We start from the raw sequence: 24,945 nt of genomic DNA on the forward strand, positions 1-24,945 counted from the left end.
TTCGTGGAGATACCTCACGTGGGTGGTTTGAAAACCGTTTACATATGTGGGCAAGGCCTACGTATGCGTTCACTACTACGTGCGAGCACGGGGAGACAGGGGCACTTTAAAAAATTTTTTATTTTTTTTGCACTGTTCCTTTAAAGAAAAAATTTTAATCACTTTTATTCTTATCACAAGAAATGCATGCATCCCTTGATAGAAATAATTAGTGACAGGTCCTCTTTATGGAGAGGTGTGGGGTCAATAAGACCCCACATCTCTCCTCTGCAATGTAAAGCATTAGATCAAAGAAAGCATCGATCTAGTGCAGGGGTGGGCAACTGTCGCCCTCCAGCTGAAGTACAAGTCCCATCAGGCCTCTGCCTTGCTTGTAACTGTCAGTTTTTCAATGCCTCATGAGACTTGTAGTTCTACAACAGCTGGAGGGCCACAGTTGCCCAGCCCTGATCTAGTGCTTTAAAAAAAAAAATAGCAAAGACTGGAAGTCACATGGCTTCAATTCTCCAAGGGCATAGAGATGAGTGGAGGCCATCTTCACTAATCTCTATGCCCAGCGCTGGGATTGTTTGATGGTTTCTCAGGTAAGGCTGAGAACTACCAAGCGGCGGCCGTGGCGGGCGGGGGCAATGTTTTTTCGGCACCTGTACTGATGCTTTTTTTCATATCGGCCGAAAGGGGTGTTTTCGGCCAAAATGTTTCGGCCACCGAAATTTCAGTGCATTCCTAGTATTTTTCATTGAAATTAACAGCGTAATGTGCATCATTGTGTGCACTGCACTGGAGTTTGCACTGCAAGGCATGTTTTGATTTTTCACTTTTAGGTTCCATACATACAGGGCATTTTAATAACGCTAGCGTTAGCTGTGTAAAGTAACGTTAAAAAAAAACGTGCGTCTTCCGGCGGTATTTATTTTAACTAAAAAAAAGTCCAAAAGCCATGTTTTTACAGCATTTTTCAGCGTTAGAGCGTTTTCACAGCTAAACAGCTATGTGTATGTACATATCGGATAACATGCTGGGAAGTTTACTGGCAGTAGGAAAAAAAAAAACCGCCAAAAGCCAAAAAGAGCAGCTGAAAAAATATCCAGTGTGCATGAGGACTTAAATTTAATAGAAAATGCATCTGTGGAAAACAGCCAAGTGTAAATGGACCATAAATTTTACAAAAAAACCCCAAAGATTCCAATTACTCTCAGAAATAGCACAAAAGACTGAAAGCCGTATTCCATTACCTTCGATCATTGTGTACGTATTCTTGGAACCAATTCTTGAACTCCCCCAGCTGATGCTGCAATCTGTTTACCACCTGCTGAGCTGCTGAGATATCACCACAGCGCAAGCAGTAGTAGATGAGTGCCCAAACTGGATAACCCTCCAGCTCTCCATCCTGGAGGCGTAAGAAAAGAATGAGAATCATGCACTGCACAGACACACAACATAAGCAATCCAGAGGGAGTGTGATTTACCCACCTGCAGCCCAGGTATTGGAGCTGGCAGTCTGATATTAAGGAAGCTTCGTACTAGATTAAAAGTGGAAGGAATTCCTCCCAGCTGGGCCTGTTGTAGGTTAGCATACACACTCTTCATAGTGTAATCCCGGTAACTACAAATTGCAAATGACAAAGATAAGCAGTAGTACAACAAAGACCGAAGATGCTATTGAACTCCTTTGGAAAAAGTTGGATGCTTGGCCACCGAATTTGCTTGTGAAGTAAGAACGCATACTTTTTCTGAGACAGCGACTGAATATATTAAAGTAGCATACCAACAACTAGTTCTAAAGCACAAATCCACTTTTAGTGAGGGTACCGTTTGTAAACCCCACCGTAAATGACTTGCTATGTAAAATACTTGCCTTGCTCTTCACTGTGTGGTGCCACAAGATTTTCTAGTGATATGGCCTTGCTGAGCAGTTTTTAAAATGAGCATGTGCGCCAGGGCCCCATTCATTCCTATGAGTAAGCCATTTTCCAGCCATCCAATGAAGGATCACACAGCAAAAATCGTTGGAATGGGAAGCAAAGTAGGTGACTGCTAAAACCTGTGACAGCTTTTCTTTTGCCTTCTGTGTCCAATTGGTGAGAGTAGAAAACAGGGTGATAAGCCAAAGTGAGAGAAAACCCTTTCAACTGACAGTTGTCATCACAGGTACAACCCCTGCCAAAAAGTATGGAATCACCACTCTTGGAAAATGTTCAATTGTTTAATTGTGCAAAAAAAAAAAAAAAAACCTAATCACAGACATGCCTCAAAACTATTTTCATTTAACATTCTAACCTTCAGGCTTTAAGAAAAACACTAAAAAAATCAAAATGAAAAGAAAACTGTAGTCAGTTGCAACTGTTTTTGCAGATCAAGCAGAGGAAAAAAATATGAAATCACTCAATTCTGAGGAAAATATTATGGAATCATGAAAAACAAAACAAAAAAACAAAACAAAAAAAAACACTACAGTACACCACTAATACTTTGTTGCACCACCTCTGGCTTTTATAAGCTGCTTGAATTCTCTGAGGCATGGATTTAACTATCGACAAACAGTATTCTTCATCAGTCCAGCTCCAACTTTCTCTTATAGCAGTTGCCAGATGAGATTTGCAGGTTGGAGCCTTGTTATGGACCATATTCATTTCCATCATAGATTTTCAATTGGACTGAGGTCCAGACTTTTGGCAGGCCATGCCATTGACATTATATGTGTTTCTTGAAGGAAAGCTTTCACAGCTTTTGCCCTATGGCAAGATGCATTGTCCTGAAAAATGATGTCATCATCACCAAACATCCTTTCAATTGATGGAATAAGAAAGGTGTTCAAAATCTCAATATATACTTGTGCACTTATCGAAAATTTAATGACTCATCTCCCCCGTGCCTTTACCTGTCCTGCAACCCCATAACATCAATGATTGGGGAAATTTGCATGTTTTCTACAGGCAGGAGTCTTTACACATTTCATTGGAATGGCACCAAAACAAATGTTCAAGGATCATCACCCTGCCCAATGCAGATTTGTGATTCATCACTGAATATCACTTCCATCCAGTCATCCACAGTCCATGATTGCTTTTCTTTAGCCCACTATAACCTTGTTTTTATTCTTAGTTTAGGTGTTAATGATGGTTTTCGTTTGGCTTTTCTGTATGTAAATCCCATTTCCTTTATGCAATGTCTTACAGTTCAGTCACAGACATTGACTTCAGTTATTGCCTATTTGTTCTTCATTTTTTTTGTTGTGCATTTTCTTTTTTCAAGGCATATTGCTTTAAGTTTTCTATCTTAACACTTTGATGTCTTCCTTGGTCTACCAGTACACTTCCCTTTTTCAACCTTCCCATTTGATTTGTACTTGGTCCAGATTTTAAAACACAGCTGACTGGAAACCACCAACATCTTTTGCAACATTCCGGGATGATTTACCTTCATGAAGAAGTTTTATAATCCTCTCATTTGTTTCAACTGACATCTCTGGTGATGGAGCCATGATTCATGTCAATCAACTTGGTGCAACAGCTCACCAAGGTGTGAAAGCACTCTTTAACTGCAGACTAATTAGCAGATGTAACCTGATGCAGATGGTTGCTTTAGAATTGCAAAGTATATGGCGATTCCGTAATATATTCCTCAGAATTGAGCAATTCCATATTTTCCTCTGCTTGATCTGCAAAAACAGTTGCACTTGACTAGTTTTATTCTTTATTTTTAAGTGTTTCTTAAAACCAGAAGGTTGGAATGTTAAATGAAAATAGTTTTGAGGCATGTCTGTGATTGTTTTTTCTTTTCTACACAATTAAATGAACATTTTCCAAGAGTGGTGATTCCATATTTTTTGCCAGGGGTTGTATCCCTATTGGACGATTTCCCCTAAATTCTTGGTCAACAACAATGCAATATGAAAAAAAAAAAAATTCCCTCACTTTTAGTCTTAGTGACAATAGCCAACAGGACGAACATTGAAAGCGAACCTTCTTGGCAGAGGTAGCAAATTAATGCTGAAACAGGTTCCAACCCTTCCTGCTCAATCCAAAACGTAATTTTAAAAAAAAGAAAAAAAAAAGAAAAATTTTAGCTTTATATACACTCTAAAGTTAGCAACTTCAGCCTGTCTGTAATTATTTTTAGGAATTAATTTTCTTTAAAGAAAACAGAAATCAAAACAGCACTTAAATTATCTGGCAAATGAATGGATAAAATAGTGAACCTTTTGTCCCTAGGTTATCAAAAAAACACTGGCCCCAAAAAGCATTAGGAGTTCAGTATGGCTAATGCTAATAAGCTGCAGAAAGCCCACTCAGTGGTATCTATTGAATGCATCGATCTGTCTTGGATAGCTCTATCAGAAATGGCTGATTAAAAAAAAACAAACAAATACGTACCTATCCTCTAAGAATTTTAACGCCTGCCTCACAAATTCCATCTGCATCTGGACTGAGCAACGACTTTTCAGAGTATCTGTGGCAGGAACTAGCAAGACATCTGTCATCTGCTTCACCATCAACCAAACATCAGATACATTCTGTACAGTGAGCCGGAGAAAGCACAAGTGAAAATAAGAACATTAGCAGTTTACAATGTGAATAAAAAGTCATCTTTGGCTTAACTACCACCACTGATCTTTGCAGTACCTTAAACAAAAACGTTTGAAATAATAAAATGTCAAAAAATATAGGGCAGCACAATGGCTAAATGGTTAGCACTTCTGCCTTGCAGTACCAAGTTCATTGGTTAGAATCCCAGCCACGGCACCACCTGCCTGGAATTTGCATGTTCTCCCTGTGCCTGCATGGGTTTCCTTCCACACTACAAAGACAAGCTGGTACGTTAACTGGCTCCTGTCTAAATTGTCCCTAGTATATGTATGTATGAATGTGAGTTAGGGACCTTAGATTGTACGCCCCTGGAGGGTTAGGGACTGATGTAAATGTATAATATATATGTAAAAGCGCTGCGTAAATTGACGGCGCTATATACAGTTGTGGCCAAAATTATTCAACCCCCACTGAAATTGAGTGTTTTGGCCAGTTTGACATTGCTTTTGATCATTCAGTCATCTTGCTTACATTTACATTAAAGAGGCACTTGTAGGTCAGACAAATATAACATAACAGTTATAATGAAATAACCACAAATGTCTTTTCTGTGCTCACAGCATTATCAGTTTTATTCAACCCCCAAGTGACATTCAATCTTAGTACTTAGTACAGCATCCTTTTACAGTTATAACAGCTTTTAAACGTGAAGCATAGCTTGACACAAGTGTCTTGCAGCGATCTACGGGTATCTTCGCCCATTCTTCATGGGCAAAGGCCTCCAGTTCAGTCACATTCTTAGGCTTGCGCACTGCAACTGCTTTCTTTAAGTCCCACCAGAGGTTCTCAATCGGATTTAAGTCTGGTGACTGCGATGGCCACTCCAAAATGTTCCAGCCTTTCCTCTGCAACCATGCTCTAGTGGACTTGGAGGTATGCTTGGGATCATTGTCCTGTTGAAAGGTCCAACGTCTCCCAAGCCTCAGGTGTGTGACGGACTGCATCACGTTTCCATCCAATATCTCCTGGTACTGAAGAGAATTCATGGTACCTTGCACACGCTGAAGCTTCCCTGTACCTGCAGAAGCAAAACAGCCCCAAAGCATGATTGACCCTCCACCATGCTTCACAGTAGGCAAGGTGTTCTTTTCATCATAGGCCTTGTTCTTCCTCCTCCAAACATAGCGTTGATCCATGGGCCCAAACAGTTCTAATTTTGTTTCATCAGTCCACAGAACACTATCCCACAACTTTTGTGGTTTGTCCACATGGCTTTTGGCATACTGCAGTCGACTCTTCTTATTCTTTGGAGACAGCAAGGGGGTACGCCTGGGAGTTCTGGCACGGAGGCCTTCATTACGCAGTGTGCGTCTTATTGTCTGGGCTGAAACTTCTGTACCCACATCTGACAAATCTTTTCTCAGTTCCTCAGCAGTCACACGGGGACTTCTCTCCACTCTACGCTTCAGGTAGCGCACAGCAGTCGAAGTCAGCATCTTCTTTCTGCCACGACCAGGTAGCGTTTCAACAGTGCCCTTTGCCTTGAATTTGCGAATGATGCTTCCTAAGGTGTCTCTTGGTATGTTTAACATCTTTGCAATCTTCTTATAGCCATTGCCCTTCCTGTGAAGAGAAATCACCTCTTCTCTTGTCTTCCTGGACCATTCTCTTGCCTTCACCATGTTTGTAACCACACCAGTAAATGTCTAGAAGGAGCTGAGTATCACAGTCATTTTAAAGCTGCCTAATTGGTGCTTATTATGCTTGATTGCTGCTCGGTGACATCCACAGGTGTTTTCAATACCTGATGGAAAGCACCTGTATGAACCTCTGTTCTTCAGAGTGGTAGTCTTTAAGGGGTTGAATAATTGTGGCAATGAAGAAACCACATAAGAACCATTTACTACTGTATTACATAAACAATTGATGTCATTTTAGTTGCATTTGGGTAGTTACAACGTCCTTGTAGGATTTGATTCTGAATACAATTCCAAATGTACACTATAGTCCCTAAACCCCTTTACAGCATTGGGGGTTGAATAATTTTGGCCACAACTGTAAGTACCTGTAATAATAATAAATATACATTTGCTAAACAAGCCATTGACTAATTTAAAGAGTTACGAAACCGAAGACCCTGCATTCACTATCTGGTCTCCCACAGTACACGGGACATGGAAGTGCAAATTATTTTAGTGAATATAAACTGCTAAATACCTTTTCTAATCAGCAGTTAAAGTAGTCTTGTGACTTCTATCAGTGTTCAGCAGAGTACTGGTTAAAGCTTGTAGGAGGAGTTTCATTTCTGCTCTAGGAGGATGCAAAACCCCTGACCTCTGGTCTGAACATTGCAGATTGGTCCTGTGCTGATCACATGCATTCTCCCCCCCAAAAAAAAAACTCCACCTCTTTGCACATGCTCAGTTTGGTGTGTATTCCTAGAGTGTATCCACACAATATGTCTTATCAGGAGATAAGAGGGGGACACTGGAAGAAGGGGAGGATCAGAGAAGTCAGGATCAAAACAGCATTTTTACACAATGCAGAGGATTAACCCTTTAGGTTCCACAGTGAGTATAACAAACATGCTTTACTGCATATACAGACTGATTTTACTGTTGTGGGTTTAGTAACACTTTAATGGAACTAAAAGGTTACCTTTCCATCAAAACCAGAAACGTTATTCCTTATACCAATGATTCTGGGGTCATTCTGTGTGAGTGAATGCCCCACACTCTAACATAACTTTGTGCCCATGATTGCTTTCCACCAGCATTGCTTTTTCTGACACAGGGACCATGATCATGTGGTAAAAGGCATATAAAATTGCTATACAACCCATATTATAGATTGTTAAAAAATATTTTTTGCTTTTCAATTTGTAGGCACTGTAATTTTCTGTAAAATTGAATGCAATACACCAGCGGCGTGCAGAAAGCCCCCTTGCTGGTGTGATTGGTTCATGGACTCACCTAGAAGTCTGCACTAAGACATAAGTCCAATTTTAGGCCCCTTGCAATAGGAATTTCAGTTTTGTTTAAGGGATGCAGATACTGCAGCTTTTCACATTAAAAACACTGAGTGTTGAAATATCGAGCCAAAACTAAACAGAATTCCGACCTGGGAGTCATTGAGGAGGCAGATTTTGATGGAATTTTAGATAAATTACAAGCTGGTTTCCCCTAAAGTACCTGACGGGTTAACCCAGATGTACAATCTTCATAGGGCTTACCTGACTCCAGTTTAGTCTCCCACTATAAACCATCCCAAAGCCCAATATGCACCCCGAGTTCAAGCATGGGTACTTTTCACCACCTTATGTGTGCCCAGTTGTACAGACCCTTTGGACTCAAGTACTTCGATTTCCGCACGGTAAAATGGGCTCTCCTTTGTCCATTGACCCAAAACCCATGCCTGCTTCGTCTTCCCTCTCACCCTGATACCGATAGGTTTCTAACCATATTCCTTCATGAATTTCCCTTCAGTGCATGCAAAGAACTGGAGGCAGGTAACCCCACCTATGTTCAAACTAAGGGTCCTAGAGGTTAATCTTACCCCCTTATAAAACGTTCGTTTACTTACACAGAGGGTGACCCGCTAAATATAACAAAATCTGGGATAGATGGTTAGCGCAACCAGCCACATGTATTTAAGGCAACTTTCCTGTGTATTTGCAGAATTCATCTTATTTAATGCTGTGAATAATTAAATGCTCCACTTTGTGGGCCATTGGTAATTGCTGAAAAGCCTATTACTTATCAGCTATTCCCTTGCAACATTTCCTTCATTGGCAGCCCAGAGGGAGGCTACTAAATGTTTAGTTGTTACATGTTTATGGTTTTTATACACACATACTGTTTCTGTAGGCAGTACGTTCGGTTTCTTGAAAACCTTTTTTTTTTAAATGATTTTCTGCTTAGGGACGTCTTTCCCTTTGACACCGCTTCAATTTTACTTTTATGTAATAGCCATTGCCATATTATGCACTTATATCTAACAGTTGTTCCATGTTGTCCTTGTAATGATCTCAATAAAGTTGTCTTTTTTACATGAAAAAACATTGAGTGCACCAGCTGATTATAATGAACCAGATCCTCCCCTCCCGTTCAGAATCAGTTAGCAAAAGGATTTGGTCAAACAGCTATTTCTTCTGAACAAAAACAGGTAGGAATCTGCTACAAAGAATGTTAAAATCCAACCAATATACTGTACATTCATCACCCAATAGGGGATTGTTTTTCCTTAACAAAATTAGAGTTTAAAGGCACTGTAACAAAGAAAAAAGAAAAGAAAAAAAGTTCACAATAATTGGGGAGATTGCCGAGACAAGGAGGAAGACATAGGAAATGTAAAGTGTGATTAGGTAGACAGTAGCTGTAGGAGATGTATTATTAACCACTTCCTGTCCGGACACTTTTACCCCCTTCCTGTCCAGGGCAATTTTCAGCGCTATCACACTTTGAATGACAATTGCGCGGTCATGCAATACTGTACCCATATGAATTTGTTACCATTTTTTTGAGACAGATAAAGCTTTATTTTGGTGGTATTTATTCACTGCTGGGATTTTTATTTTTTTTACTATGTAAATGAAAAAGTCCAAAAATTTTGAAAAAAAGTGTTTTTTTAATAACATTTTGCAAATAAATAATATTTCATCATAAAACTTGACCAAAATTTATTCCGTTATTTGTTTAGTAAAAAAAAAAAAATCCAAATTAGTTTTTACACTGTACTACTTGTGGGGGGTGATAAAGATTTTTTTTTTTTTTTTTTACACTGATTGCTTTTACACTCATATAGGATGTAAAAGCAATCATTTCTCTCTCTCTCTGTCTGCATTCTTGCAGTCATTGAGAAGTACTGAGTGAGCTGTGATTGGTCACAGCTTGTCACATGGTACAAGGCTGTTGTGAATAGCCTTGTACCATGTGACCTCTGTGATCATTCACAGATTTCACACGTAGTAAGCAATGACATCTTGCTTACTACTTTGCATGTGATCACTGATTCGGCAATCAGTGATCACATGATCGGGACCTCGCACAGAGGTCCCGTCCGACGATCGGTGTTTCACTGTGTCCGGAGGACACAGCGGGCACCGGATAGCGGTGCTGCGCGCTCCCAGGGAGCGCGCACAGCTAGAAAAGGCGGGTGCCGTTTATGAACGGCAACCGGCCCCTGGAGTGCCACCGCCCCCTGGAGTGCCACCGCCCTGCTGTTTATTAACAGCAGGCGGACGGCAAGAGGTTAAAGCACAATACACTCCCTCCAGCGGTCTACATGAGAAGTCCACTTGTGACCTGTATGAAAGCACACAACCGCTCATTAAGCTTTATATGGTCACTGCAATCCTTTTAAACTACTGTACATTGTTGATTTATGCTCCATATAGCACAGTTCTGAACTCTGAGGTCAAGATGCTCTTGAAGAGTCTTACCTTGTCATCTAATTTCTCAGCAACAGCTGTGAACAAATCCACCAGACTGGGCTGCAGGTTTCCACTCACAACCTTCTCATTGTACACATAAATCTGCACGGAGCAAAAACAATAACATAATACAATGCTAATTATTCAAAGGATATCAAAACCCAAGCAAAAATTATATGGTAGATAAACAGTCTTTATATGTGGGGGCTGCATTAGTTTTAATTTTTCAGGCATGTACAGAAAATACCTGCTGATATTGCCAGACCTTGTCACTTTATGTTAGCTGAACTGAAATTTTTATTCTATGCTGTAAACTACTAATCAGGGCGCAGCAAAATCATTGAAGATTTTTAACCCTAATGCATTAAGGCAAAATATGTCTTTATAAACACTTTATTATTTTCTTAGTCATTGACTGGAAACAAGCATGCAGCAGGTTAACAGGAACCTAGCATTTCAAAATAACAGTGACAAAGAGCAATAGCTTTCGGATCCTGCAATTACCTTTGTAATTCATTTAGTCAACCCCTATGCTGTCCATGCCCTATGCTGTACATGGGTCCTAAGCTTCCGTTATGCTGCTGATTAATTTGTCACATGCCAAAACGTTAGTGGGCAGTTTCCACCCTGTAATATATTTCCATTTTGTTCAAACTACAATGTCCTTCCATTTTCCACTATTCTGCTTTACCTGTCGTGCATATGCCATTTCCACACTATCGAGGGAACTGCGACCAGGAGGTCCAAGCTCACTGATGTAACTGGTCTACAGATAGAAGAAAGTCACAAAAGTTACACATATGTTTTATCATGTAGGCAGGGTCAATTTCTGGAATGATATTGAAAACACAAACCTCTGCTTCCTGAGAAAAGCCTAAATCATCCTCTCCAGATGCAAGCAGGGTGTGGAGGATCCTCTGTTTCACTTGTTCCCACTCCACAAGCATCGACTCCCTGTGGTATTCCTCTGCCATGGCAAATGTCTATAGTACAAGCAGATACATCTGACATCGCTTCATCTATGCAAAGCTTAAGAAAACGGCAATCATTTTATTGCTGCATATATATCAGTCTCTTGTTTTAGAAATATACTCACTTTTCTCCTAGATTCTTCAATTGCTGCAAAGAGTGCATTGTCTTTTTCATTTTTGAGGAATCCCTGAAATATAAACAAGAAATGAGAAACTGACCAAAAACAAACCAGGGCAGCATTGCCACCAAAATAGATTTCTATACAGCTGGTGACAACAAACAGCTCAGCCTAACACCCAAATTCATTCCTGGTCATATATGCAACCAGGCACATTTGCAGGCATCATGGAAAGCCCAATAAAGAAAGAGAAGCTTGCAACATTTCACAGACCATACACAACTTCTTTTCTTGTTTTAAATGCAAGAAGCCTGGCAGAAATGCGTGTGCCTCGCACTGGAAATGCATCATCACCTGGTGATGGAATGGAGCCAGCACCACTTTGATCCTCCCCAGCAACCCACAATATAGCAGATGCCACACCATCAAGAATTCTTGGGGAGAGACCCACTAGGAGAAACTGATGACCACTACACACTTCCCAGTGCAATTCCCACCTACCCATTAGCAGAAGGGACAGCCAAAGCATTGGCCTGCCAGAGTTGCCTGCATACAGCCAAGTGAAAAGGTCCAGCACATATCACAGGGAAAAGTAGAGGTAAGAAAAATGACCATAACTGCAGGCATACCTGGACACCGTTACATGAGGGGGGCCTGAAAACCACAATCATCAGAGACAGGGATAACAAATAAAACATTACGTAATGTAATCCTGGACAGTCAAAAACAAAAAACAACTGAGGATGAGGGAGGAGGGGTAAGTTTTTATTATCTTTCTGGTTTTTGTTGTCTGTTGAAGGCAAAACCAAATTATCTCTCAAGTAGCTGTCCTGGAAGATAATTTGGGAAAAACACCTTTAAAGCAAACATTTAGTGTGTAGTTAGAACTTGGTCTTGTTAGCAACCTCCATATGATAGCCAGTTGTGTTGGTCTGGACTGTAGCCAAATTTCCAAAGCTACTATAACGACTCTAAGGCTTCCACTGCGCTCAGTGGTTCCTACTGTACGTCAGTACATGGCACAGTAATGATATAGGTGTAGGTGGGATGAACCACGAATGCAATGGGGGACACAGAAATTCAATAGCCTTGGAAGTGGCAGTTCCTGAAGACACTTCAGTCAGCAATGTCCCCCAAAAAATGGTAACGAATGCTATATAAACTGATAAATCAGAGTTTTGGTCAAATTACATAGCTAAAAACCACATAGCAACTTGTGAAATAAACAAACACAAAAATACAGAACCTGTACAAATACAAACAATCTTACACAGTGGGATTAGACATCGAGGCACAGTCCACCAACTCACCTGGATATCTGTGTCCTTCACTGGCTCAAGAGGCTCAAATGTTGTTACTGCACTGAGACTTTCTAGCCTCTGGGATATGTGAGAGATGTCCAAACCTCTGGAACCCAGCAAAACTGACCTAATGATGGGATATATGCAAAGCTTGAAACAATTTCTATCACAACATATAACTGTGCATACATATAACTCATAAAAACACCTCTTTTCCTCCTTCGTATAAAGACATTGCTCATCTGCTAAATGCAAGTTATGCAGATTAGGAGTCAGGTTGGTTCTTACGCTTTAACATTGGCCGACTCCTGGGAAGTACGGGTCATAGTCCTGGAGCGGAGCCTCTCTCCAGCCTGCTGGATTTCCTGAAGATTTCTTTCCACATGAGGCAGCTCTGTGATCCCTTCTGTCTCTGCAGCCAATTGTTCTGCTTGCTGCAGCAGCTCTCCAAAGCCCTCACCGTCCATTGTGAGGGAAGATCTGTAACATGTATAAAGTTAATATATGTAGAACAGGCGCAGCTGGTTTACAAATACTATCCACTAAAGTACATATTGTATATGCAGTATATTAACTACTTTGATGCATGCTATGGGCTGGTAATAGAGCCTGTGGTAACATGCAAGTCTATAGAAATGGAAAAACCACTTGTAACCTCAGGTCAAACAGATGTCAACTGCAGGTCAAATGCACCTGTCAATGAATATTGAAAGATCTCAGGAATGACAGAAGACCAACCCCTGTCGATACAGACTCTGTAATGATCCAAATAGTAATCTTTTTGCCCACAATAGGCAGGCAACTTCCAACTGTTTAACTTCAAAATATTTTGAATTAAGAAAACAGTTGGCTGCCAGGAAGAGCTAAAACACTTTGTATATGCAACAAATTAGAAGTCATTACCATGCTTCTTGGCCACAAAGCAGATGGGGATGAGACATTCCCTATACTTCCTTAACCACTTGCCAACCGCGCTATAGCCAAATAACGACTACAGCATGATTGTCCAGTCCTGGGAGGGCGTCATATGACATCCTCCCAGAACGTGCCCTCGGCCATCTTTGTGATCGCTTGTGTCCTACGGACACAGCTGATCACATGATGTGGTAAAAGGCCACGTGATCAGCTGTGTCCAATGACAGCAGATCACCGGTAAATGCAGTTACTGGTTATCGGCTGCACTTTCCTCGCGCTGTCACAGCGTGAGGAAAGTACTGCTGATAACCGGCAATTGTCAGAGGACAGATCGGCACTGATTATCAATGCCTAGCAGTGCCGCCAATCAGTGCCCATCATTGTTGCATATCAGTGCCACCTCATCAACACACATCAGTGAAGGAGAAAAATTACCTGTTTGCAAAATTGTATAATAGAAACAAAGAAAAACTTATTTTCTTCAAATGTTTTGCTTTTTTTTGTTTATAGTGCAAAAAATAGAACACCCATCAGTGATTAAATACCACCAAAAGAAAGCTCTATTTGTGTGAAAAAAATTATAAAAATGTCATATGGGTAGTGTTGCATGACCGCGCAATTGCCATTCAAAATGCGACAGCGCTGAAAATTGGCCTGGGCAGGAAGGGGATATAAGTGCCCGGTAGGCAAGTGGTTAATATGCACCTTACAGCGGAGGTCCAATCAGAATAAAAAAAAATAAGTCAGCAGCTACAAAAAAAAATTTAGCTGCTGACTTTTAAAAAAATGGACACTCACCTGTCCCTCGATCCCGCGGTGTCCTCACACTGACCGGATTGACTGACCGCCCTGTCTCCCCAGCACCAGCTGTGACAGCTTGCGGCTTCACAGCCGGGTGCCCATTGCGCATGCGCAAGTAGCGCTGCTCTTTGTGAACGGTCATGTAGTCTTCTGGGACCTGTTATGTGTCCAAGAAGACTACAGGGGGACCTAGGTGATCAGAGCAGCAGTGGGAGTGTGTACCTGTCAAATTCAGGTACCCCCTCCCCAAACTGTGCCAATCCTTAATGGGGAGCAGGGGACAAAGCCTTAAAGCAGAACTTCCCCTTTTGGGTGGAGCTCCGCTAGAATATTTCCTCTACTTGGTGGATAGTGCAAGAAAGGGTTTAAAACTCTGTGAGGCTTTCTTTTATTGTCATCAAATGGGTAGAGAAAGTGTTTGGCCAAATGTTTGTGGCCCATAGTTTCAACATACAGTATATATTATAGGGTGTTGGAAATTATATACGGTACATTGAAAATGCACATTTAAAAAAATTATATATTTATATACACACAATGTGTATACAATATACACTGATCAAAAAATTAAACACTTTGAAAACACATCAGATCTCAATGGGGAAAAATCTCATGATGGATATCTATACTAATATGGACGGGGTAATGTGTTAGGAATGTAAGGATGCCCCATCGCCTGATGGAAATAATCAACCTACAGAGGACTGATGCAGAAGGCTAGTCCATTTTTCTGAAATTTCATTGCAGCAACTCAAAATGGTCCTCAGTAGTTTGTATGCCCCCACGTGCTTGTATGCGTGCCTGACAACATCGGGGTTTGTTACTAATGAGACGACGGATGGTGTCCTGGGGTATTTCCTCCCAGATCTGGACCAGGGCATCACTGAGCTCCTGGTCAGTCTGAGGGGCAACCTGGCGGTGTTGGATGGACTGAAATATGATATCCCAGAGGTGTTCTATTGAATTTAGGTCATGCGAGCATGGGGGCCATTCAATGGTATTATTATTATACAGTATTTATATAGCGCCAAAGGGTTTGCTCACCGCAGTACAATAGCAAGGGGGACAATGGTATCAATTCCTTCATCCTCCAGGAACTGCCTGCATACTCACACTACATGGGGCCGGGCATTGTTGTACACCAGGAGAAACCCAGGACCCACTGCACCAGTGTAGGATCTGACAATGGGTCCAAGGATTTCATCCCGATAACTAATAGCAGTCAGGGTGCCATTGTCTAGCCTGTAGAGGTCTGTGTCCCTCCATGGATATGCCTCCCCAGACCATCACTGACCCACCACCAAAACAGTCATGCTGAACTATGTTACAGGCAGTATAAGATTCTCCACGGCTTCTCCAGACCCTTTCAGGTCTGTCACATGTGCTCAGGGTGAACCTGCTCTCATCTGTGAAAAGCACAGGGCGCCAGTGGCGGACCTGCCAATTTTGGAGTTCAATGGCAAATGCCAATCAAGTCTATGGTGCCGGGCAGTGAGCACAGGGCCCACTAGAGAACATCGGGCTCTCAGGCCACCCTCATGAAGTCCGTTTCTGATTGTTTGGTCAGAGACATTCACACCAGTGGCCTGCTGAAGGTCATTTTGTAGGGCTCTGGCAGAGCTCATCCTGTTCCTCCTTGCACAAAGGAGCAGATACTGGTCCTGCTGGTGGGTTAAGAACTTTCAAGCTCTCCTAGAGTAACTGCCTGTCACCGGGAATCTCCTCCATGCTCTTGAGACTGTGTGGAGAGACACAGCAAACCTTCTGGCAATGGCACCTATTGATGTGCCATCCTGGAGGAGTTGGACTGTCTGTGCAACCTCTGTAGGGTCCAGGTATGGCCTCATGCTACCAATAGTGACACTGACCCTCGCCAAATGCAAAACTAGTGAAAAACAGTCAGAAAAGACGAGTAGGGAAAAAAACATCAGTGGCCTCTGTAAGGAAAAATGACTTATTAAGCCTCCACCTGTAAAACCATTCCTGTTATGGGGGGGTTGTCTCATTGTTGCCCATCTAATGCATCTGTTAATTTCATTAACACCAAAGTCGCTGAAACGGATTAACAACCCCCTCTGCTACTTACCTGACCAGATCAATATACTAGGAGTTTCACTGACTTAATGCTATACTCTGATTAAAAAGTGTTTCTTTAATTTTCTTGAGCAGTGTGTGTGTTTTATATATAGATAGAGAGAGCGCTTTCCAGCACAGTGCCTGTATGACTGCAATCCTGTCTATACACAAGAGTGACGTCATCCCGCACCGACCTATCAAGATGGCTGATGACTGGCACCTGAAAGAAACAAGAGAGCCTGGAACAGGTATCCTGTTTCTACCAGGGCCCACTCACAACACTTGTGGCGCAGAAAATGCGCTCTACTCTTTAAGTGTACATGGGTGCCATTAATTCAATACCTGCACCCTAATCACATCAAGCAAACACGTTTCCACAGTGAGATGACTGCTGACCTTTGGGGAGGGGGGGGGGGCGGGTACCTGAATTTGACAGGTACCCGCTCTTACTTCCGCGGAGTTGTTCTTTGATCTTACCTGTTCCTCTATCCAGCCACGCGCTGTCTTCCCGGCTTCTGTAGTGTCGGCGCTCGGCATGACAGCCGGGTGCCAAGTGCACATGCGCAAGAAGCACTTGCGCTTTGTGATTGGTCCGGCGGCTTCTGGGATCTGTCATGTGTCCCAGGTACCGCCTTACCATTCACAAAAAGCACCGCTTCTTGTGCATGCGCACTGGGCACCCCGGCTGTCATGCCGAGCGCCGACACTACAGAAGCCGGGAAGACAGCGCGCCGCTTGATAGAGGAACAGGTAAGATCAAAGAACAACTCCGCAGAAGTAAGAGCGGATACCTGTCAAATTCAGGTACCCGCCCCCCCCCTCCCCAAAGCTCAGCAGTCATCTCCATAAGGTCCCGCTGCAGAGCTGAGCGGCCGGCCTGGTATTCTGACACGGCGGCGGTGGAAATACCGGACTGGCCGCTCCATAAGACGCACTTACATTTCCCCCCCTTTTTTGGGGGGAAAAAAGTGCGTCTTATGGAGCGAAAAATACAGTATGTTCCTGTCACCAAAACACACAGTTCTGTCATCTGATGCGGTTTTATGCAACACAATTTGAGCAGAGGCGCCTGCCATGCTTTATGTGCTGGTCAGCGCACTGAAATGAATGGACTGTCAGGAACGCACAAGAACGCACATGTTGCGGTGTGGCCCGGCCTCCAATGTATACGCAGCGGCTGTACGCACTCACCTGCAGCTCTGACGGGGGCAGGGACCCCAACACAGACCCTGTGCACCCCCTCCAGAGCTGCGGGAGAGTCTGCACACCGGGGCCACCAGCTCAGAGCCCCATACCGCACTATGAATGAGCCCAGACAGGTCAGCAATGGCCGCCCCCACATCTATCACACGGCCTGCCTACACACCACAGGTATCCCTGTCCGCATAGAGTATGAAGGAGCCCCCCAGTATTAGGGCTGAGCAATGTGAGCCCACCTCACCCAGGGGCTCGGCCTGTGCTGCTCACCGAGGACAGGGAACTCACACTGAGGAGGCCAGGCTGTCACTGCCAGCACCGGGGGGGCGAGGATAACTCCGAGACCGGCCGCCGTGCCCTCCACTGCCCGCCTCTCCCCGCACTCCCGGCTTCCATCCCCTCACATGACTCCCAGCCCCTCCATACCTGCCCTCCTCCGCTCTCCTCGCGCTCTCCGGCTTCTGCACTCCGATTGGTCCGCTTCCTCCCAGCATGCTGCAGGGCCACGAAAAACTTTATTCAGCGTGTCAAAGCGCAGACAGTAGTCGGCTAGAAGTTGTGTGGAGTTCAGCTTCTGGCCGGAAACAAGAGTCAGCTCAGGCATACAGGACGTCCAAATCGCCGCTTTTAGACCGGAGTCACACGTGAGTGTGGGAAGAACTCGCATTCCCAATCGCTGCTTGAATGGCTTGCCTTACAGGTGAGAAACGCTACAAAATCATTTACACTTCAGCGTTTTCATGCGTTCTCGTCAGGCCCGGTCTGGGACAAAAAATAGGCCCGGGGCACTTTGGACTGAGCAGCCCAGATCCCGGGGACCCTTTCCTTGGAGCCACCTTGGCGGAAAGCAAGGGCCTAGTCGCAAGAGCGACCTTTGTGACTCTGGTAATTCCGCCACTAGTGTCAGTAGGTTTTTATTTAAGTTTTCACAGTTTTATATTTTATTATTTTTAACATTTTTTTTGTAGGCGAGAAAGACAGGGAGAAAGAGGGAAAGAAAAGAAAGGAGAGAAACAGGAGATAGTGAGTGAGAAAGAAAGAGAGGCGTATAGAAGGAAGGAGGGAAACAGGAGACGGAGAAAGAAAAAGAGATGTATAGAAGGAGGGAAACGAGACACAGAGAGCAAAGGGACATATAGAAGGAGGAAAAGAAAGAGAAAGAAAGAAAGGCAAGAAACAGGAGACAGCGAGTGAGAAAGAAAGAGGCGTATAGCAGGAAAGAGGGAAGGAAGGAGGGAAACAGGAGACGGAGAAAGAAAAAGAGATGTAAAGGAGGGAAACCGGAGACACAGAGAGCAAGAGAGACATTAACCTCCCTAGCGGTATGATTATTTCAGATTTTTGGTGCTGAAAGTGGTACCATTATTTTGCATGGAAATATGTCGTTTTTTTATTGTAGGCTGTAATTTTTAGGAATAACTCACTGAAATCTGTCCGAACAAGAGTCTAGTAAACATCCCGGATATGATAAAATTTGAAACATGAAATCATAAATTATAATTTAATAAATAATCATAAAAAATAATAATATAATAATACATTTAATTCAATAATATAATCAAACTGAAAACACTGAAATTTGAAATATAGCGCCAAGTTCACACATTGCTGAGCAAAGTCGCAAAATCGTTTTCAGTGTCTGATGACGAATTTCTCCACGAATCATTATCACTCAATTCTGCAAGTAGTTCTAATTTACTATCGCTGTTCTCTAGCTGATCTAAACCCGCTTTTGACCTAAAGGGACACTTTTTGGACGCCATGGACATTTCTCAGTTTCTAGGCAGAAAGAAAGACAAAATGCAGGCAGGGCGCAGGACAAAGCACTCGGGACAAAATGTATGTGAAATGGGTTGAAACAGAAATGTTTTACTATGAAACATGTGTTTTGAAAAAAATGCCATTTTTTTACATTTTCAAATTTCCCGCCGGCGGCGCCCGTACGTCCCGACATCACAGGGACCGGAACACAGAAGCCGGATGCCGGCATCGGCCAGAGGAGATGGCCGGGGATGCTGCAGGGGACACATCGGGGGAGCGCAGGACAAGGTAAGTGCTGCAGGGACTCACTATGCTGCGCCGCATGGTAAGCCCGAGTGTAGCTCGGGGTTACCGCTTTTGGCACTGACATTTTACCCCAAGCTACACTCGGGAATACCGTTAGGGGGGTTAAGAAGGAGGGAAAGAAAAAGAAAGAAAGGCAAGAAACAGGAGACAGAGAGAGAGAAAGAGACGTGTAGAAAGTAGGAAGGATGGAAAGAAAATGGGAAGGAGGGGAAAAGAGAGAGAGAGAGAAAGAAAAAAAAGACATATAAAGGGAGGGAAGAAAATAAACAGGAGACGAGAGACGTATAGAAAGAGGGAAGGAGGGAAAGAGAAAAAGTAAGAGAGAAAAAGAGAGACGTATAAAAAAGAAAAAGAAACAAAGGAGAGAAACAGGAGAAAGAAAGGAAATAAGACAAAGAAAGGAGAGAAACAGGAGACAGAGGAAGAAAGAAAGAGAAAAAGAAAGAACGGAGAGAAAGAAAGATGGAACCATAAAAAAGAAAGAGAAAAAAAATGAGAGAAACAGGAGACAGAGAGAAAGGAGAGAAACAGGAGACTTGGGAAGAAAGAAAGGAGAGAAGTGAGAGACAGAAAGAAAGAGAACTTTAAAAAAGAAAGAGAAAAAAATGAGAGAATCTGGAGACAAAGAAAGGAGAGAAACGGGACAGAGGAAAAAAGAGAAAGTTGGAGAGAGAGAGAAAGGAGAGAAGCAGGAGAGAGAGAGAGAGAGAGAGAGAAAGAGAACTACAGGGTGCAGCAACATCTTCCTTTTTTGAAATGCGTGCCATTCAGGCTGTAGCAGCCATAGCGGGGCGGGAGTGGTCTCAGGCGACAGGAGTAGTTCTAAAGTTTTTGTGCTCTTCCAGGTCAGTCATCATCATGCGTTGAAACAGTGAGCAGCGTGCGTTTGCCATAGAGGCCTACTTTTCGAATGGATTTTCTGTGATCGCAACCCAACGCGCCTTCCGACATCGCTTCAATGTAGCCCCGTTGGGCCGTGTCCCGGACCGGAAATCACTTGTTACGTGGGTCACTACATTCAGACAAACCGCGAGTACGACAAGACGAAGAGTTGGAGTCCCTCGACCCATCAGATCACCTGAGAACATCGAAGCAGTGAGAGCTTCAATCTTGCGATCCCCGCAAACATGCGTCTGCCCTTGGACTTTCGGATCGTTCAGTGAGGCGAATTCTTCATGATGACCTTCATTACCATCCGTACAAGTTGGCGATTGTGCAGAAACTCTCCGAATGCGACTTCAATTCTCGGAGGAACGCATGTGAGGCAGTACTCGAAAACGTCCCTGAGGACGCAATTGTTTTTTACAGCGATGAAGCCCATTTTCACTTGAATGGATGCGTCAACAAACTGAACATGCGCTACTGGGCCGACACCAATCCTCGAGAATTGCATCAAAGGCCTTTGCATTCATCTAAAGTCACAGTGTGGTGTGCAATTGCCTCAGCTGGTATTATTGGTCCCTGGTTCTTTGAAGAAAATGAGGTCACAGTGACAGTGAATTCAGACCGGTATGTGAATATGTTGGAGGAATTTGTTTTTCCACGACTTGATGAATTGGACTTAGAGGACATTTGGTTCCAACAGGACGGAGCAACGGCTCACACTTCAAGAGCATCAATGGCTGTTTTAAGGGAACACTTCCCGGAGCGCCTCATCTCAATAAGGGGCGATTTGGAGTGGCCAGCCCGCTCCCCCGATTTGGCCCCTTGTGACTTTTTTTGTGGGGTTTTTTGAAATCCCGCGTTTATGTAAACCGTCCAAGGACCCTACAAGACCTGAAGGCCAACATCCGCACAGAAATTGCCAACATACCCGCTGCTATGCTGGTAAGGGTCATGAAAAACGCCAGAAATCGGCTTATTCAGTGTATGGACAATGGGGGGCGTCACCTACCTGATATGATTTTCAAAACTGTGTAAAACAGAACTTTAGATATGTATCTACATTATTAAAGACAATAAAAACTATTTTGATTCATAAAATGGGTTTTATTAAGTTTTGAAAAAAGGAAGTTATGTTGCCGCACCCTGTATTAAAAAAAAGAAAGAAACAGAGAAAGAAAGAAAAAAAAATTAGAGAAATGGGAGACGGAGAGAGAGGAAGGACGAAAGAGAAAGAAATGAGAGAAACAGGAGACAGCGAGAGAGAGAACTATAAAACAGAAAGGAAGAGAGAAAAAAAAATTAGAGAAACCAGCCCAGAGAAATAAAGAAAATAAACAGGAGATTGAGAAGGGGAGAGAGAAGACACAAGGCTGGCGGGGAGTTTTGCTGACAGATCCCCTGCAGCACTGGAGGAGATGAGGGGGGAGCATACAGGAGCCAACCACATGCAGGAAATTGATAGGAGAGGCGGCTGGGCGGCACATACAGGAACTGAGAAATGCACGGTCCTCTTTGTGCTGCCCGGCCGCCTCTCCTATCCAGGCGGCACCGGCAAATGCCCAGTGTGCCCTATGGCCAGAGTTCTCATACAGCGTTTTTGAGCTTTGGCTTTTTTTTTTACCCAGTAGAGAAAAATATCATCTGTTGCATCATTTGTTTCTAGGTTTTTTTTGGGGGGGGGGCTTCTAGCTTTTCCATCAACTTTTCTTTTTTTATTATTATTCATTCATTTATCTATTTTTTGGGGGTGAGGGGTAAGTCTTCAGTCACAGCAATCCAACTTTGAAATCGTGCAACTTCCAGTGAAGTTGCACGATTTCAAAGTCAGGTGTCAGTCCGACTTCACGTGTGACTTGCAATAAATCTGCGACTTGTAGGACACAGATGTCTATGCAAGTCGCACCTGAATTTGCAAAAAGTAGGGTGTTCGCTACTTACAAAATCTGTGCGACTATGATGAAGTTGGAATCGCACCAATATGACTGCTTCAATTGTGGACAATAGGGTGTGATTTGTCATGCAATTTGAAAATATCAGATCGCATGAGAAGCCGCACCTGTACGACCGGGCACTTAGAATAGAAATGCAGTCCAGATGTGTTTCCGCATGCGCGTTTTTGATGAGTTTTTGGATGCATTCTAGTGCATTTTTGATGCTTACCAGTTCATTTTTACTCCTTTTTCTTCAATTTAAATAAGGACATGTGCGTTCCAGTGTGTTTTTGATGCGTTTCAGTACAGTTCTGTGCAGGAAAAATGCAACCTGTTCCACTTTTTTTGTTTCTGCAACCGGAACGAACTGGAACTGCAAGCACTGATATGAACTATGACATTGACAACCATATAACCTTTCTGTGCGGTTTGGATGCAGAAAAAAAGCAACTGAAATGCATATAGTGTGAGTTTAGAGTTAAGGTGTTAGGGGTTTGGAGTAGGGGTAGTATTTTATTTATTGTCTTATTATTTATTTATTCTTTTTTGTTAGGGTGTAATAATAATACTACTACTACTACTAATAATAACAATAATAATAAAAAATGAATAAATAAATAAAAATAATCATAAATAAATGAATACTTTGTAATAATAATAATTGACCCCTAACCTTAACCCCCTAACCCTTACAAAAAAAATAACCATACTATAATAAGCATAATAATTTATTTTTTGTTCTGGTTTTTTTATTTATTATTATTAGTAATATTATATTTCTTTTTTTTTTGTAGGGTTGGGGGTTAAAGTGGAGCTCCACCCAAAACAGGAAGTTCCGCTTTAAGCCTCTGTACCCTGCTCCCCATTAAGGATTGGCACCTTTGGGGAGCGGGTACTTGCATTTGACAGGTTCCCACTTCCACTGCGATTGTCTATGTGAAGTTCCCCCTCCCCGTAGTCTTCTGCACATGACAGGTCCCAGAAGACTATGGGACCATTCACAAAGTGCAGTGCTTCTTTAATATCAAACATGTCTACTGTATACTTATATACGTGTACTAATTCTGTTGCATAGAGCAGCCCCCAACCCCCTCTCAGGTAGCCCCCTGCTGCACCTGGCTCCTCTTCTTTGGCTAGTGCCCCCAATAGGAAGCCACATCCTATGGGGGCACCCGTGCAGGCTCGCCCTGAGCCTCGCTGCTGCATACATTGTTACGGAGAGCTGGACTCATCCCCACCCCTGCTCCCTCGTCACTAGCTTTTATTGACAGACCTGGGAGTCAATGGCTTCCGCTGCTTGATCAAAGCTAGTAAAACCTAGAAGTGAGGAGAGAGAAGATCTGCAGATGTGCACAGCTCTGGATTGATTGAGGTAAATAAGGTAAAAAACGTTTAGGCTTTAGAACCACTTTGAGGAATGAATGACATCGTACCGTAACTTGTGTACACTGTGCATTAATATGCATTGCAGCAACGTACAGTAAAATGTACGTTTTACTGTGTTACTTCAGTGTTTAAGTGTGAATCTACCCTAAAGCAAATCTAAATTCGAAAAATGAAATAATAGCCAAAAAAGAAACAGATTTGTAAAAAAAAGTTTCATTTTGAAGTTAAATATAAATAAATTAGATCCACGACAATACTTAGTGACAAGTTGCTTAGGCAGCCTTTTGTCTTCCAGAGGTATCTTGAGTGTAAGAGCTCATTCACATGAGTGGTGCCCCCTGAAGAGCAACCCTAAAAATGCTGCACTGCCTCACCACAATCGTGTGTTAGGGTATGGTCCCATAGACTTGCAAGCGGCATGTGTGTAGTCATGGAACAATAATGCAAGACGTGAGCATTATTATCAGTACGGTGAGTGTAAAAATGCCAAAGTCCATCTTGCACTGAGGTCAACAGAGTTACTGTAATCTGGTCGACTATGTTCAGTGGATGTTTTTTCAATCCCATGCATATTCTTGTGTGTTTCAACCGACAGCAAGTGTACTGAATAAATTGCTTCGGTAGTAAATCAAGCCCTAGGATAATTCTGTAGACAGCACTGTATTACATGGTCATAGCTTTGTCTATACTTCCTGATTTTCATGATGCTGTGGGTACGAAGAGCATTGGAAGAAGCTATACAGTCAATAGGAAGTTTTAGACAATACATATTATGTAATGCTGACCCTTTTTCAAAGCTTTGTTTTATAATTTGAAATGTAGCAAAAAGGTGAAGTTGCATTTGTTCTTATAGTAACCAATTATGAGATGTCTGATCTACAGTATCATTTTGAAGGAATATAGGAAACAAGTATGCTAGAAAATGTGAGTTATTATTTCCTTTAATAAAAGATTTTAAATTAAAGAATGAGTTACCTTTCTGTTTTATAGTTTATGATGAAAACCTTTTTGTGTTGAATCTTTCGATGCAGAAGCTCTTGCTGTGGACACTACCAGGCAACCAACTGAAATATGTTAAGTAATAGTACTCTTTTTCTATTTAAAGTTAAGTTTCACACATTACTTCTAATTACATACCCACAACAGAGAAGAAGCAAGTTTTATTTCAGATTTCCTTTACTGCCTAAAAGGCTGTAAGCTGGGAAACACTACTATTGTGTGTATATGTAATGCTACCCCCTTTAGACCCACTGATTGTGCCCCCCCCCCCCCTTATTTCCTGCACAACCAGGCAACATGAATTTTCCAACTGGTGACCAGACACAAAGAAACAGTC

General features: G+C 42.6%; 1 protein-coding gene and 1 long non-coding RNA gene across 5 annotated transcripts in view; one reads left to right on the top strand and one right to left on the bottom strand.

The window, feature by feature from the left end:
- Positions 1-17,871, bottom strand: part of NUP93 (nucleoporin 93) — a 43,504-nt gene extending 25,633 nt beyond the window's left edge. Inside the window, exons 1-10 of one of the 3 annotated variants that reach the window (XM_089689796.1) lie at positions 17,767-17,871; positions 12,640-12,831; positions 12,361-12,478; positions 11,057-11,119; positions 10,815-10,943; positions 10,652-10,726; positions 9,970-10,062; positions 4,377-4,516; positions 1,474-1,606; positions 1,236-1,390 (exon numbers count right to left, since the gene is read on the bottom strand). In XM_089689796.1, coding sequence (XP_089545922.1) covers positions 1,236-1,390; positions 1,474-1,606; positions 4,377-4,516; positions 9,970-10,062; positions 10,652-10,726; positions 10,815-10,943; positions 11,057-11,119; positions 12,361-12,478; positions 12,640-12,831; positions 17,767-17,834 — 1,166 coding nt within the window. In that variant the 5' untranslated portion in view covers positions 17,835-17,871. The other 2 variants (XM_089689797.1, XM_089689798.1) reach the window with 2 other exon arrangements.
- LOC149452075 (uncharacterized) lies at positions 17,746-24,576 on the top strand. 2 transcript variants are annotated; one of them, XR_016314933.1, is made up of 2 exons: positions 17,746-18,040; positions 19,300-24,576. It is a non-coding gene; the product is annotated as an uncharacterized LOC149452075 (long non-coding RNA). The 2 variants fall into 2 exon arrangements; XR_016314932.1 differs by having other exon boundaries at positions 20,253-21,390.
- The last annotated feature ends 369 nt before the right edge of the window (positions 24,577-24,945 follow it).

Source organism: Staurois parvus, unplaced genomic scaffold (assembly GCF_062004578.1).
Source record: "Staurois parvus isolate SC_StPar_1 unplaced genomic scaffold, SC_StPar_1.0 ptg000498l, whole genome shotgun sequence".
NCBI classification, from domain to species: Eukaryota; Metazoa; Chordata; class Amphibia; order Anura; family Ranidae; genus Staurois; species Staurois parvus.